General features: G+C 39.5%; 1 protein-coding gene across 4 annotated transcripts in view; it reads left to right on the top strand.

The window, feature by feature from the left end:
- Nucleotides 1-4,972: 4,972 nt before the first annotated feature.
- The window catches only part of col12a1b (collagen, type XII, alpha 1b), a 148,082-nt gene continuing 139,495 nt past the window's right edge, over nucleotides 4,973-13,559 (top strand). For all 4 annotated transcript variants that reach the window (XM_057823051.1, XM_057823050.1, XM_057823049.1 and 1 more), the window contains exons 1-2: nucleotides 4,973-5,059; nucleotides 9,396-9,495. In XM_057823051.1, the coding sequence (XP_057679034.1) occupies nucleotides 9,423-9,495 (73 nt within the window). In that variant the 5' untranslated portion in view covers nucleotides 4,973-5,059; nucleotides 9,396-9,422. The remainder of the gene's footprint in view (nucleotides 5,060-9,395; nucleotides 9,496-13,559) is intronic.

Here is a 13,559-nt window from a genome sequence, read left to right as displayed (position 1 = left end):
ACACTGACGTCGTCTGTCATTTTGCATCTAGTTCTACATATATATAATATCTACCGTAGCCGTATGTTTGTAGCAACTGGGCGTTGTTTGTAGCGGCTGTCGGCCGCAGTCAGATATGATTGTTTTTTTTTTAATCTAGCGGCATGAGTTGAACATGATATTTACTCTCGGTCCGTTCCTCATTGTGTCCCAAAGACGGCGCTTACTGTGTTTTACTTCGCTTTACCTGGTTGATTACCGATCAATAATCGGAATTTGGATATTTGTGAATCGTTCTCGAATCTTCCACGGCCGAATCGCGAATAGTCTAAGAATCGGAAATTTTGTACGCCTCTAGTAGTAACGCGTTACATGTACCCCGTTACATTTAATTTTTTCAGAAAAATGTACTTCTAAGAGTAGTTTTACTAAGCCATACTTTTTACTTAAATTGAATGGAATTTATTCTCATCATCATCGGTATCATTGACAATCATTGACAATTACAAAATGTGATATGATTTGCCCGAAGGAACCGAAGAAGAAGACAAAGGCGGATGGGATGAAGCATATGCTTATCAGTTTCCCATCCCCCACACATCTAAAGACGCACATTCAGGCATGGAACATACATCAAAACTGTACAATAACACAATCAACAATCTGGGTTTAGTAACTTAGCGACCAGTCAAGCAGCTCGATTAATTTCAGGGCGTACAAGGTTATGGCTTTATCATGTCCCTGATATTTTTGCATCTGTTTGCTGTGGAACATTTTGTTTTGGCTATGTGTGTGGCAAAAGTGATTATGTATTATCACAGCTGGTGTGAGTAGCGAATAGAATTGTGTTGAAGAAACTCTACTCTTAGTCCGCTCCTTTGGGCTACACAAGAGTTGTGACATTTTTCTTAGTTATTCTTCTTATTAGATTTATTACTTATTTGCCAGCGATGCCAAGAGTAGCTCTACCAATTTCACCAATGAGATGTTGCAACAATAATCATGACTCCCGTTTCCCAGTCTATGATCACGCCAGCCTGTAGTATTAAACATAGATCGCGGCCCTCAATTTGACTCTAAAGCGCGGATTTAAACTAGGGCTGTCAAAATTATCGCGTTAACGGGCGTTAATTAAATTTTTTAAATTAATCTCGTTAAAATATTTGACGCAATTAACGCAGATGCCCCGCGCAGAGATTTAAATGACAGTACACAGTGAAACGCTCACTTGTTGTGTTTCATGGAGTTTTGCTGCCCTCTGCTGGCGCTTGGGTGCGACTGATTTTATAGGCTTCAGCAACCATGAGCATTGTGTAAGTCATTATTGACATCAACAATGGCAGGCTACTAGTTTATTTTTTGAATGAAAATTTTACAAATTTTATTAAAACGAAAACATTAACATGGGTTTTAATATCAAATTTCTATAACTTGTACTAACATTTTTCTTTTAAGAACTACAAGTCTTTCTATCCATGGATCGCTTTAACAGAATGTTAATAATGTTAATGCCATCTTGATTTATTGTTATAATAAACAATTAGTCCTTATGTACCGTATGTTGAATGTATATATCCATCTTGTCTTTCCATTCCAACAGTAATTTACAGAAAAATATGGCATATTTTATAGATGGTTTGAATTGCGATTAATTGCGATGAATTACGAGTAATTAATTTTTAAGCTGTAATTAACTCGATTAAAATTTTTAATCGTTTGACAGCCCTAATTTAAACCTCTCTCCCAGTTATTATTTGGCCCCGATTGACCACGGAAAACCAGATATTATCGTTTTAATCTCATAATAGTAACCATAGACGTCATAATGTTAGTGACTGGTCAGATCGGTCATGCAATGCGGCGGCCCACATCAAGAGGAGCTATTCACAAACACGCACGCAGCGATCTAACGCCGGATTTCTGTTGAAAAGGCACGAAAGCTGTACTGCATACAAACAGGAAGGATTCTCAGGGGTGATTTGTTCCAGGATTCAAGGTAATTCTATCTTTCGTACCATGCATGCATTTTGAAACGTGAAAAAAATCAATGGGAGAAATTAGCCATTACTGCATTTGCATCATAGTTCACAATATTTACATAATATAAACGCTAACTGCACTTTTTTTTTTAAACCAAGAATCGACTGTTTTATGTCCATATCTATAAAGTGAGGATTTAAGCATTTTTTCACATGAATTTTCACCGGAAAAGCTCTGTTCACATCAGGCGGCCGCTCGCTACATTCACTAACAGACTAGCATTGTACTTAGACATATTTACGTAAAATAAATGCTAACGGCAGTTTTTTTTGTTTTTGTTTTTGTTTTTTGCTTCCAACCAAGAATCGAGACTTTTACGTCCATATCTATAAAGAATTCAGTGATTTAAGGATATATTCACTTGAAATTTTACCGGAAAAGCTGTTTACATCAGGCGGCCGCTAGCGACATTTACTAACAGACTACCACTTTACTTCGACATATTTACATAAAATAAATGCTAACTGCACAGTTTTTTTTTTTTTTTTTTTGCCTTTAACCAAGAATCGAGACTGTTAGTCCATATCTATTAAGAAATCGGGGATTTAAGTATTCACAAGAATTTTCACCAGAAAACCTCTGTTTACATCAGGCAGCAGCTAGCTACATACACTAACACTAGCATTGTACTTCGGCATATTTACATAAAAGTTGTATTGAGTTCATTTTGCCTACACTTATAGATTAGTCGAATTACTACTTTTATCCCAGACAATAGTAGATGATTTAATTACCTGACATGTTTCGGCGAACACTTCCGCCTTCGCCAGAGGGTCACTGGTGTTGACGAAGGCGGAAGACTTCCCTGAAACATGTTAGGTAACTAAATCACCTATTTTCTGGGATGAAAGAAATAATTAGACTACCGTCATTTTTGCACTATAAGACGCACCTGACTATAAGCCGCCACCCACCAAATGTGACACGAAAACGGCATTTGTTCATCGATAAGCCGCACTGGACCATAAGCCGCTGTCCTTACTGTATTATGGGATATTTACGCCAAAATATATTAACCGGTAACACATCATTAATAAGCGGCGTCATACGACGGTCAGAAGATCAAATGAACCACCATGAAGCTTTGAACCAATTGGCTTGCTTCAAACAGCTTAATTTGGCCATCACTGCTCCCTTGGGGGAGACGGTCAACCTCTTCTGCCACCTGCTGTCAACACTGTTGTTGTCCAACATGCCACCTAGCATGCATTGCAGCACAATAGATTTTAAAAAACAATAAAAATGTAAACTTACTGTATATGTCAAAATTCATGTTCTGTGCTAATTATTTATTCAGTTACGTTTCCAGTTGTTTCATTGAATTACTAGTTATGGTATTTGGTTACACTTTATTTGACAGTGGCGCTGTAAGACTGTCATTAGCCATTCAAAATTATGATATGACACTGTGATGTGCACTTATAAATGCTTATAACAGATGTCATTAAGTGTTATTTAGCCAATTATCTCACTTTTGATGGCTGTAAAAGAGCCGATGTGGACATGAATGGAGTTAGTAACATAATTTGCTGGATGGCACTTAATGACATCTGTCATAAGCATTCAGTAATGCACATGATAGTGTCATGTCACAGTTATGATGATCTTATGACAGTCTTATGACGCCGCTGTGAAATAGTATTACCAAATACCATAACAAGGAATTAATGAAACAACTGGAACAGTAACCGAATAAATAATTCGCACAGAACAAACAAACACACAACGCACACAACAAAACTCCGAAAAACACAACAAGTACACCTTTCACTGTGCTCTCATTTTAATCTGTTTGAGCGGGGCATTTGTGCGTTAATTGCGTCAAATACTTTAACGGGGATTAATTTAAAAAATTAATTACCGCTCGTTAACGCGATAATTTTGACAGCGCTAATTTATTCACAAGAATTTTCAGCAAAAAGGTGCTTTGTCTATGATGCCACTTGGTCAGCTTTGACAGCCCCACCAACAATGCAGGCCCCCTATTTATCGGCGCAGTGTTCCGTCAATACATTATGAAGTCTATGATAGTAACTATGAAGCAATTATTTAAACTAGGAACTATTTTCTGCACGAGAAGGCACTCATGCTCTTTGGACGAATAATGCTTCATTTCTGTCCTTTATTTTTCTCTTGCTAGAATTCACTTTTTTTGTATTTCTTTGGCTTAATGTGGTTATGGAATGGGTTACTGTACAGTATTATAATAACAGTTCATATAGATTGTGCTGAGAGAAAAAAAAAGTTTGAAAAAAATCAAACAAAAATAAGCATTTACTCTATTTTTTACACTGGATACATGTACTTGAGTACATTTTTTGGATGACTACTTGTACCTGAGTAATATTGTTTTGAAAGAGTAAAATTTTTGGCAACTCTACCCACCTCTGGGTACAAGGGCTACGCTAACCTAACTCTTGTTTGCGCTTATGAAAAAAAAAATGAATGACCTTCATTTAATCAAGTAAAAAAATAGTAATTAATAGAGAATTCCGTACATTTAAAAAGTCTATAATTCGCTAATTGACGGTGATCGACATTCAGTTGGGCCTTCCCACTCCAAACGGATTGGACGTCTGTAATGGCAGAACGAGATAAATGCAATGACTAAAACTGGCATTTAGCTAACCTTTTGTGGCACGTTTCCAAAATGGCCGCAAGAGGGCGCCCACGGCCTTCGTCTTCCTACCTTGAACCTGCGACGGCCACGTGAAGACGCACCGATCGGGGGGGAAAAAAAGCGAAAGGTGCGGATTGTTTGCACGAGGACATTTTGGGACGCGGTTTCAAGTCACGTGACTTGTCGTTGCTGGCTCAGCGCAAAAGAATTGCCGAAAAGTGTCAAAGTTTCCGAGTGACTTTGTGGTCCGCAGGGTGGGCAGCCCCCTCCCCGCTTCCCCCCCTTTTAAGTAGGGGTGGTTCGGCCCACTTTTGGGAAAACCGGCCGACGCCCGCAGAGCTCCGAACACAAGTTGGGAGCACCTCAGCTGAGCGCGAGTTCCTTCCTCTTCCTCCTCCTCCTCCTCCTCTTCTTCTTCAGGTGGGTGCCACTCAAGTGCATTTATCGTTGATTGACAGAAGTCCAAGAGCCAAAAGTCGAAATATTGACGTCATCCACTTTTTAAATTTGTGCCTTTGCCTCCTCTGGCGCTTGCAACTCCTTCTTGAGCTCAAAACCTCCTTCACCCTCTTTGTCTGCTCCCATTCTTTTTGCTCCTCTTGTGACCTCCATTCAACGCTTCTCCTTCTTTCTGTTTCTCCCTTGGTCCTTTCTCCTCTACCTCTTTTTTGGTCTCCATCTCTCCTGCATTTTCCTTTCCAAGGAGCTCCTCTTTTCACTTTTTTTGTGACCACCAAGTCAATTCCACTCAATTCCTCCTCTTTTTCTTTCCTGCTTGATTGGGGCTTCCTCTGGAGCCCGTACTCCATCCATCCCCAAGTAGCCTCGCCTTGAGAATTCCCAGCGTCCGTGTGCCGACCAGGGTTGTCAAAAGTATCTATACTGAAATATGTCAGGATAAGATATGTGATTGCAAAAGTTACTTGTTGATTTTGCACTACTCTTGATTAGGGCTGCGGTTATAGATCATTTAGGTCAGGTCAGCAACCCAAAATGTTGAAAGCCATATTGGAGTGGAGCCACAAAAAAATAAAACACCTTATACTAAGCCTTATAATGAAGGCAACAACACATGCTATATTTATATTGGCCTACTATTGAAATGACTAAGTTGGCTATAAATACATAATTTTCCTGCAGTGCATCCTATAAAAAATGATGCACCACGTGACGACTCTGTTCTACGGTGTCACCTCAAGTTTAAGTCCATTACAATATTAATGAATTAGAAGAATGTTTGTGTCGTGTTTGTCCTTCTACAGAAACCATATTAGAACAAAATACATATTTCCCTCCCCTATCTTTTTCCATTTTCAAACACTTTTGAAAAAGCTCCAGGGAGCCACTAGGGCAGCGCTTAAGAGCCGCATGCGGCTCTAGAGCCACGGGTTGCTGACCCCGGCTTAAAAAGACAGCTAATCATGACACAGTTGTTGGTAGTTAGGAAGGCAAAATTGTTTATGATTGTGGCTTGGTGCACAGTGCCCAAAAGAAATGTGCTCATTTTGTTTGTCCCAACGTGGATGTTTTTGTGTCTTTTGGTTTGTTATTTTATTTGGATAAAGTGTTTTGAGTTAATTATTAGATGCCATCTAATAATTTATCGGATCAGAGAAATAGACTAGCTGTGCATGCTTCGTCAACTGCACTGGGCGCACATCAACACAAACTCCTAATTATCAGCCAGTACTTGATTTTATTTAACCAAAAAAAAAAAAAAAAAAACAGTCTAAAAATGCTCGTGGCCTTAAGGGTTAAAACAATTTGGGAAATGGCAGCAGCAGTCCATTACAATATTAATTAATTTGAAAAATGTTTGTGTCCCCATCTTTTTCCATTTTCAAACATTTTTAAATAGCTCCAGAGAGCCACTAGGACACCGCTAAAGAACCGCATGCAGCTGTAGAGCCACAGGTTGCTCACCCCTAATTTAGGTAATGGATTAATCAATCCATTAGTTAATTTGAATAATCGAGTAATCAGAATATGAACATTTAATACGTTGGAGAATAAATTTTAGGGTGTGTTTAACAAGTGTTTATGCTTGCAATAATGATATGGCTAGCTAAGATGACACTTTCAAAAGAGCATTAAATGCCTATACAAAATAAATTCAGAAAAATGCAAAATTACACTTCGTTTTTACTAGGCCAATAAATGCATTTTAAAAAATAAAATTAAAATACCTGATTTTAGCCCCAAACGATTTTTAAAAAAATGCGGAAGGGATGGACTATCTGCTAGCAGGCATAGCAAAAGTCTGCTAGCTTAAATGCTATAAAATGGTAACTTTTATTTTTTTATATATTGGTCATAAATCGTTCAAACACATATTCCCATTATTCACATTAGCTCAAACAAAAGCATACCTTATGTTGGGCTTAACAGGGAGCTGCTGGATTCAGCCATGTTTGACAAGTTAAAACGGTATAAAAAAATAAATAAATGAGGATCTAAGTACAACAAACGACCAATTGGCTAAGTTACATAGCAAAAGTCTGCTAGCTTAAATGCTAACTCTTTTGTTTTTTTCAATGCTCTTAACAAATGGTTCAAACACATATTCTATATACCTATAAATTAAATTACGAATGCATCAGAAAAAAAACCTCAAAAACTTATGTTGGTCTTAACAGGTAGCCGCTGGATTTAGCCATGTTTGATGAGTTATGACATATTCACTACTACAACTAGAGGGAAGTATATCCACCCAAATAGATCAAACTAAATGCAACACTTTCAAAACAAACTATTACAACGTCACTGGAATTAAACGAATCGTCAAAGCAGCAAAATTTGAATCGAAGATTTTTTTCAAATCGAATCATTCAAGTTAATCGATTAATCATTGCTGCTCGATAGTAAAGAAGGAACGTTTTAATTTTTTGTCCTATCCTTCGCCGCCACCCTCCCACTTTAAATGGATCGGGGGTCTACAGAGGTGTGTAGTAACGCATTACCTGTACTCCATTACATTTACTTGAGTAACTTTTTGAGAAAAATGTGCTTCTGAGAGTAGTTTTACGAAGCTATACTTTTTACTTGAGTAAATTTGAGAAGAGAAAAACACTACACTTACACCACTACTTTAGGCTACACAAGACTAGTTACATTTTTCTTGTCATTACTTTTTCTATATATTATTATACCAATTGGGCGGACGCTTGCCGTTCTATGATCACACCAGCCAGTTTATTCACGTGGTGTCTTTTAAGCACCATACAAAATGAAGTATTTGATAGAGCGCCGCCGTCAACATGACTCGAAAGCGTGGATTTTAACCTCTCTCAATTTTTAATGGCACCGACTGACCACGGAACACTGGAGCTATGATCTTTTTAATTTCAAAACAGTAATTATGAAGGAACGCTTCACTAGCATGGAACTATTTTCTCCACCAGAGGGCAGTCATGCTCTTTGGACGAATAATGCTTCATTTATTTATTTTTTTCTCTCGACGGAATTCAATTTTTTTTGTTTTAAATTTCTTTGGCTTAATGTGGTTATGTAATTGGTTATTTTACAGCATCATTATAACAATAGCAGATATAGATAACTTTGTGCTCTGAAATAATACCGTTGTTTAAAAAAAAAAAAAAAAATCCAACAAACCACCAAATACTTTTTTACTTGTACTTGAGTACATTTTTTGGACGACTTCTTTTACTTGAGTAATATTTTTTAGAGGTAACACTACTCTTGAGTAAAATGCTTGGCTGTGGACGTCTACTAGTGAAACACTCATTTCAATGGATGGCAGAACCATGAAAACAACTTTCATTGCCCCTACCAACATGGCCGTTCTGAGGCAAAATTAATTCCCATTCCCTCTAAAGTCATAACTAGCTTATTACTCAATCGAGAGGAATTTTTCAATGTCAAAGCATCTGGTATTTACTCAGTGGCTGACGTCCAATCCTTTTGAAGTGGGAGAAATGGCAGCGATCTATGTTGAACTACTTGTGATTAGTGCTGCAACGAGTAATCGATTAACTAGAGTACTGTAATTCGATTACATCATTTGAAATATAATAATAATTTGAAAGTGTTTGCATTTAGTTTTATTGATTTAGGTTGGATGCACTGCCCTCTAGTGGAAGCAGTGAATATGAAATAACTTGTCCAACACTGCTGAATCTAGCTGCTCCCTGTTGGGACCAACGTAAGTTTTTGTTGGAGCTGTTTTGTAGTGCATTCGTAATTTAGTTTATAGGTATATTTTGCCTTTTTTTTGTGGGAATATGCGTTTGAACCATTTGTTAAGAGCATTGCAAAAGAAAAAAAGTTAGCATTTAAGCTAGCGGACTTTTGCCATGTAAGTTAGCCAATTTTGTTGTACTTAGATCCTCATTTACTTATTTGTTCTTTCCGTTTGAGGCTCAGCTCAGGTATTTTAATTTTTTATGTTCCTTATCCGATCACTCGATTATTCGAACGAAACGAAAATAATCGATAGCTGCAGCCCTGCTCGTGATAACCTAATATGCGGGAGGGTGCAAAAAAAATTTGAACTCGTCATCGGCCATTAACGTCGCCAGGTGCCCAATCTACTTGAAGTTGGAGGGTTGGACGTCTACTGGTGATAAACTCATTTTAGTTGACAGCACAAGTATGATTGGATGTCTTAACAATGACAATGAAGAGAGATTTTGGGATTTTTAAAAACATTTTCTGGAGTATCGTCGGAAACAATTGAAAAACAGTACATTTGGCCCTTCCTCCTCACCCTCGCCGTCTTTGTCTTTTGGGCGGGCAGCCGGCGTCCACGCCGCGGTGTGCCAAAATGAAGGGCGGACTGAGCCTGGCGGCCGCGGTCCTGCTGGCGCTTGCACTCTCATCTTCTGGCCAGGAGCAAGGTAAGACGCACACACACAAACGCACTCGCCCCTCCTCCTCTTCCCTTGACCTTTCACCTCTGCCTTTCCTCTCGGTGTAGTTGTGAATCATCAATATGTGTGCGTGCGTGATGGAAAAGTTTGAATTTTTTGATCTTGACAAGACAAAAAGAATGTTGAACTCATTTCAGATGTGTTTCGGATGCCATTGTTTGTCTTTGATGCTCATTGACATCATTCAATGTTAAGCCTTTGACTAAGAAGCTAGGAATTTTCCAGAAATGATGAAACCTTTCTTGCACATTTTGTTGCCGCACGGGACAAAAAAAGGAGCGTATAATCAAGGGCTGCCGTTGACGGATTGGACGTCTGTCGCCGTCAATGGCAGCCAATGATTTAAGATGAGTTGTTAAAAGAGGAACAACACGTTAAAAAGGAGATTTTGGGTGTGGAAAGAAATCGCTGTTAATTTCAGGAAAAGAAACAAAACTGGTGTTTTGAATATTTTCTTTTTTTTGGGGGGGTGATTTAGCCCCACTTATTCAAGACTTTGGGGGTTCAGAAAAAGAATCCCATACAATTGTGGCATAAATTAAAAAAAAACATTTTTTTGTCTGCTGCTTTTGACCAACAAAAAGTGGCACTGAAAGAGTTAACTTGATTTTTTTTGGTTGGTTTTTCAAATGTTTTAAAAAATACACATATTTGAAAAGTTATTTTTGGGGGAAATGGTCTATTTTGGTGGGAGATTTGAGCCCTGCTTATTAAGGGGGTTAAAAATCCAATGTAATTCGAGCATTACTATTTGACAATTTTGGATATTCAATACAGACCAACAAACAAAAGTGTGTCATGTGACCACTGAGAGGTGCTCTTGCTTTGAGTCTCTGTGTGGCCTATCAGAAAGGGAAAAAAAGAAGCAAGGGCCGGCTAGCGGCCAACTTTCCTGCTGGGTGATTTCTTTCTCCTCATGGAACGCGAAGACTAAATATGACTTCAACTCATCTTTTTCCACAAGTTCGACACCAGTGGGAAAAAAAAAGAAAAAGCAAAGGCATTCTGCTTATTTTCTCTCAAATGACAAAGTGAGTGAGACAGAAGAGAAAGGAAAAAAGGGAAAGAGGCCTCTGCGACCTGGCGTAACCTTGGACATGCTTCAGACAGACGGTCGGGTTCCTGTGCCATCGACGGCAATAGACGTTCAAAATGGATTTGACGTGGTCATCGCTAGCCAGCAGTGTTGTTTTTGGCATCCTTTTTAATTTTCGTCTTAGTCTTTTGGACAACAATACTTATTGGTCTTAGTCATATTTTAGTCATCTCAAAATGTGTTTGTCTTCATTTAAAACTAAAACTCAAGGCTAATTTTGTCTAGTTTTAGTCGACATTTAATAAAAATGTTTTCGTCTGTGAAATGAAAAGAAATTATTAAACTCATCGGGACACCACGAACTGTATGGGGGGAAAAAAAAAAAAAAAGGCTGAGAGTTTAAGAGGACGCTCGCCGTTAGCAATAGCCTGATGCTAACGTGAACGCGAATGCTATGCTAATGCTACTGAAGGGAATAGGTACCGTTCTTGCACACACCATATAATTGTTTGCATTAGTCTAACACATTCACCTAACTATAGTTTAGGCAGACTTCACTCCATGCCCTTGAACACAGTAAAGTGAATCACCTTATCGGGGCTCATGAGGGGGAAATGGAAAAAATGGTACCGTTTCTTGTAGGCACCGTCTAACTGTTTGCATTACTCTAACACACGTAATGTAATCAATCAGGGAATAGTATCATTTCTCATATTTACTGTAGGACTGAACTACTTTAAACACACCTAATATAAAATAAATAGCAAACCATAGTTTCATTAAAAGAAGCAGAATAAATACACAGCGCCATCTTATCACAGAAGCCCAACGTGTGCGTCACGAGCAAGATTGACGCACCAACTATCGCAATCAGTTGTGGACACAACAAGGACAAAGAGTAGCGCGCTTTGTCCTAAAACAATTACAGCCAGCCCGGATAACAAAGTTGATAGCAGGCACTTGGGACGTCAAGACCAGCGTCGGTCGCTGTGGCAACCACATCCCATCCACGGACGAACCTAACCGCCCAAGACCGGCCACAGAGGGATGGTCCCGAAACAACACGCAGCCACACCTTCGGCCCGGCCTACTCCACCACGGACTTAAAAAACACTGGACACTGAGATAACCCAGATTTGCTGCTCGGAAACATTTTCTATGTAGGCTTGTTTTGGATCCAGAATTGTTCCTCCGTCGTCTGTTTTTGCCTTGTTTTTTGACCACTGTCGACGAATAAATTGTCAACCTGCTTTCAGTGAGTCTTCTTCAAACTTTTGGAACATGGAGTCAGTACAAAGGGTCAACACAGGGAGTGAACACTCGGAATTTCCGCCCTCCCGGTTAAGCAGCGGAGCACCGCTTCGTTCGGCTGTTGCCGTTTTCCGTGCGGCTTGGCCGGGGGGTGAATTCCCACACTACGAGTTACATTTAGTGTGTGATGATCACTCAGCACAGAGAGTTTAAGAGGACGCTCGCCGTTAGCAATAGCCTGATGCTAACGTGAATGCTATGCTTACGCTCCGATTTTCCACACTGCAATTTTCAGTCAAAAAAAGGGAAAACCACAACATAAATATAAAAAGAGAGACAACAAATGACAGAAAAAGCAGGTAGACCAACACGGAAGACGGAAAGAGTCCCACGCGGGAAGCGCCGGCGACCTCTACTGGACATTTTTCATTTTTTTTCTCTCATGCAACAAGCAGTGGTTCAGGTTGGTGCTTCCTCCGCATGGTCGCTCCGTCGCCTTCCCGGTCAAGTCCGGCGACCTCCGTCTGGACTTCACGACAATATTTTACTGGAATATTCTTCACTTGTGTCGGTTGGCGGTGGACAAACACGTGACACGTTGCTACTTTCTAGTTTTCATTTCGTTTTTTGAACTTTTGATACCCAGAAAGCTAAGCTGAGGTTTGCTGTTTTTCAAGACTACAATGTACTGTATGTTAGCATGCTGCTAATGCTAAGTGCCCCATTGCGTTGCTTGAATAGTTTGAAATGAGCGCGCGGTCCACCCCAACCTGAAGAATATGGCCTTAAAATATTTCTCAAAGAACACAGCGTCTTTGTGTACATGACGCTTTTTGTCCTCAAGTTGTCTCCTGCAACTTGTCATGTACGCCTGTTGTCATTTTGTACTTTTTGTGTGCGTGTTTGTTGAAAACAAAACAAAGCTTCCTCCCCCTCACAAAAAGCAGCAGGACCGGACGTTCGGTCCGTCCATCCAAACCGTTGGATTGGACCGGATTGACATCCGCTCTGAAAACATGAAAACAACATGGACAAGATTTTTCATGTGTGACAGCAAAGAAAAGCCTCCTTAGTAGATATGTTTAACGTTGGCACAAAGCGTGGTGTGTAAATCCCCAATTTTACGACGACGCGATCTGGAACCAATTCTTTGACTGGCGATATTTGCTAGTGTGGCGGTCTGCCACGATTGGATCTAATGAATACATTAAGTACACATTTAACACTTGATCCGAGACATTTTTTGTCGATTTAGCTGAAACATTTCAGACATTTGAATGTAAAGCACCCCCAAAAAATTACCAAGTTAAATGAATTTTTTCCCCTTCTATTTATTTGTATCATTACTTAAATGCCTCAAAATGAACAGGAAGTGGCCCAAAATCGACACGAATTGACTCGGCACGCTCCAAAATGAACAGGACGTGACCTGGAAATGCACCAAAATCTACAAGCAGTGACCTAAAATCAATAGGAAGTGACTCCAAAATTAGCAAGTGACCCGGCAAGCCCAAAAAAACGGACGGGAAGTGCCCTGGAAATGCCCCAAAATCAACATAAATGGACCCGGCAAGCCCCAAAATCAACAGGATGTGACCTGGAAATGCCCCAAAATCTACCAGCGGTGACCTAAAATCAAAAGGAAATGGGTCAGGAAATCAGGAATTGACCCAGCAAGCTCCAAAAGGAACAGTAAGTGCCCTGGAAATTCCCCAAAATCAACAGGAAGTGACCCAAGATCAAC

This window comes from Corythoichthys intestinalis, chromosome 19 (assembly GCF_030265065.1).
Source record: "Corythoichthys intestinalis isolate RoL2023-P3 chromosome 19, ASM3026506v1, whole genome shotgun sequence".
Taxonomy (NCBI): domain Eukaryota; kingdom Metazoa; phylum Chordata; class Actinopteri; order Syngnathiformes; family Syngnathidae; genus Corythoichthys; species Corythoichthys intestinalis.
This window is presented reverse-complemented; position numbering and strand designations above follow the sequence as displayed.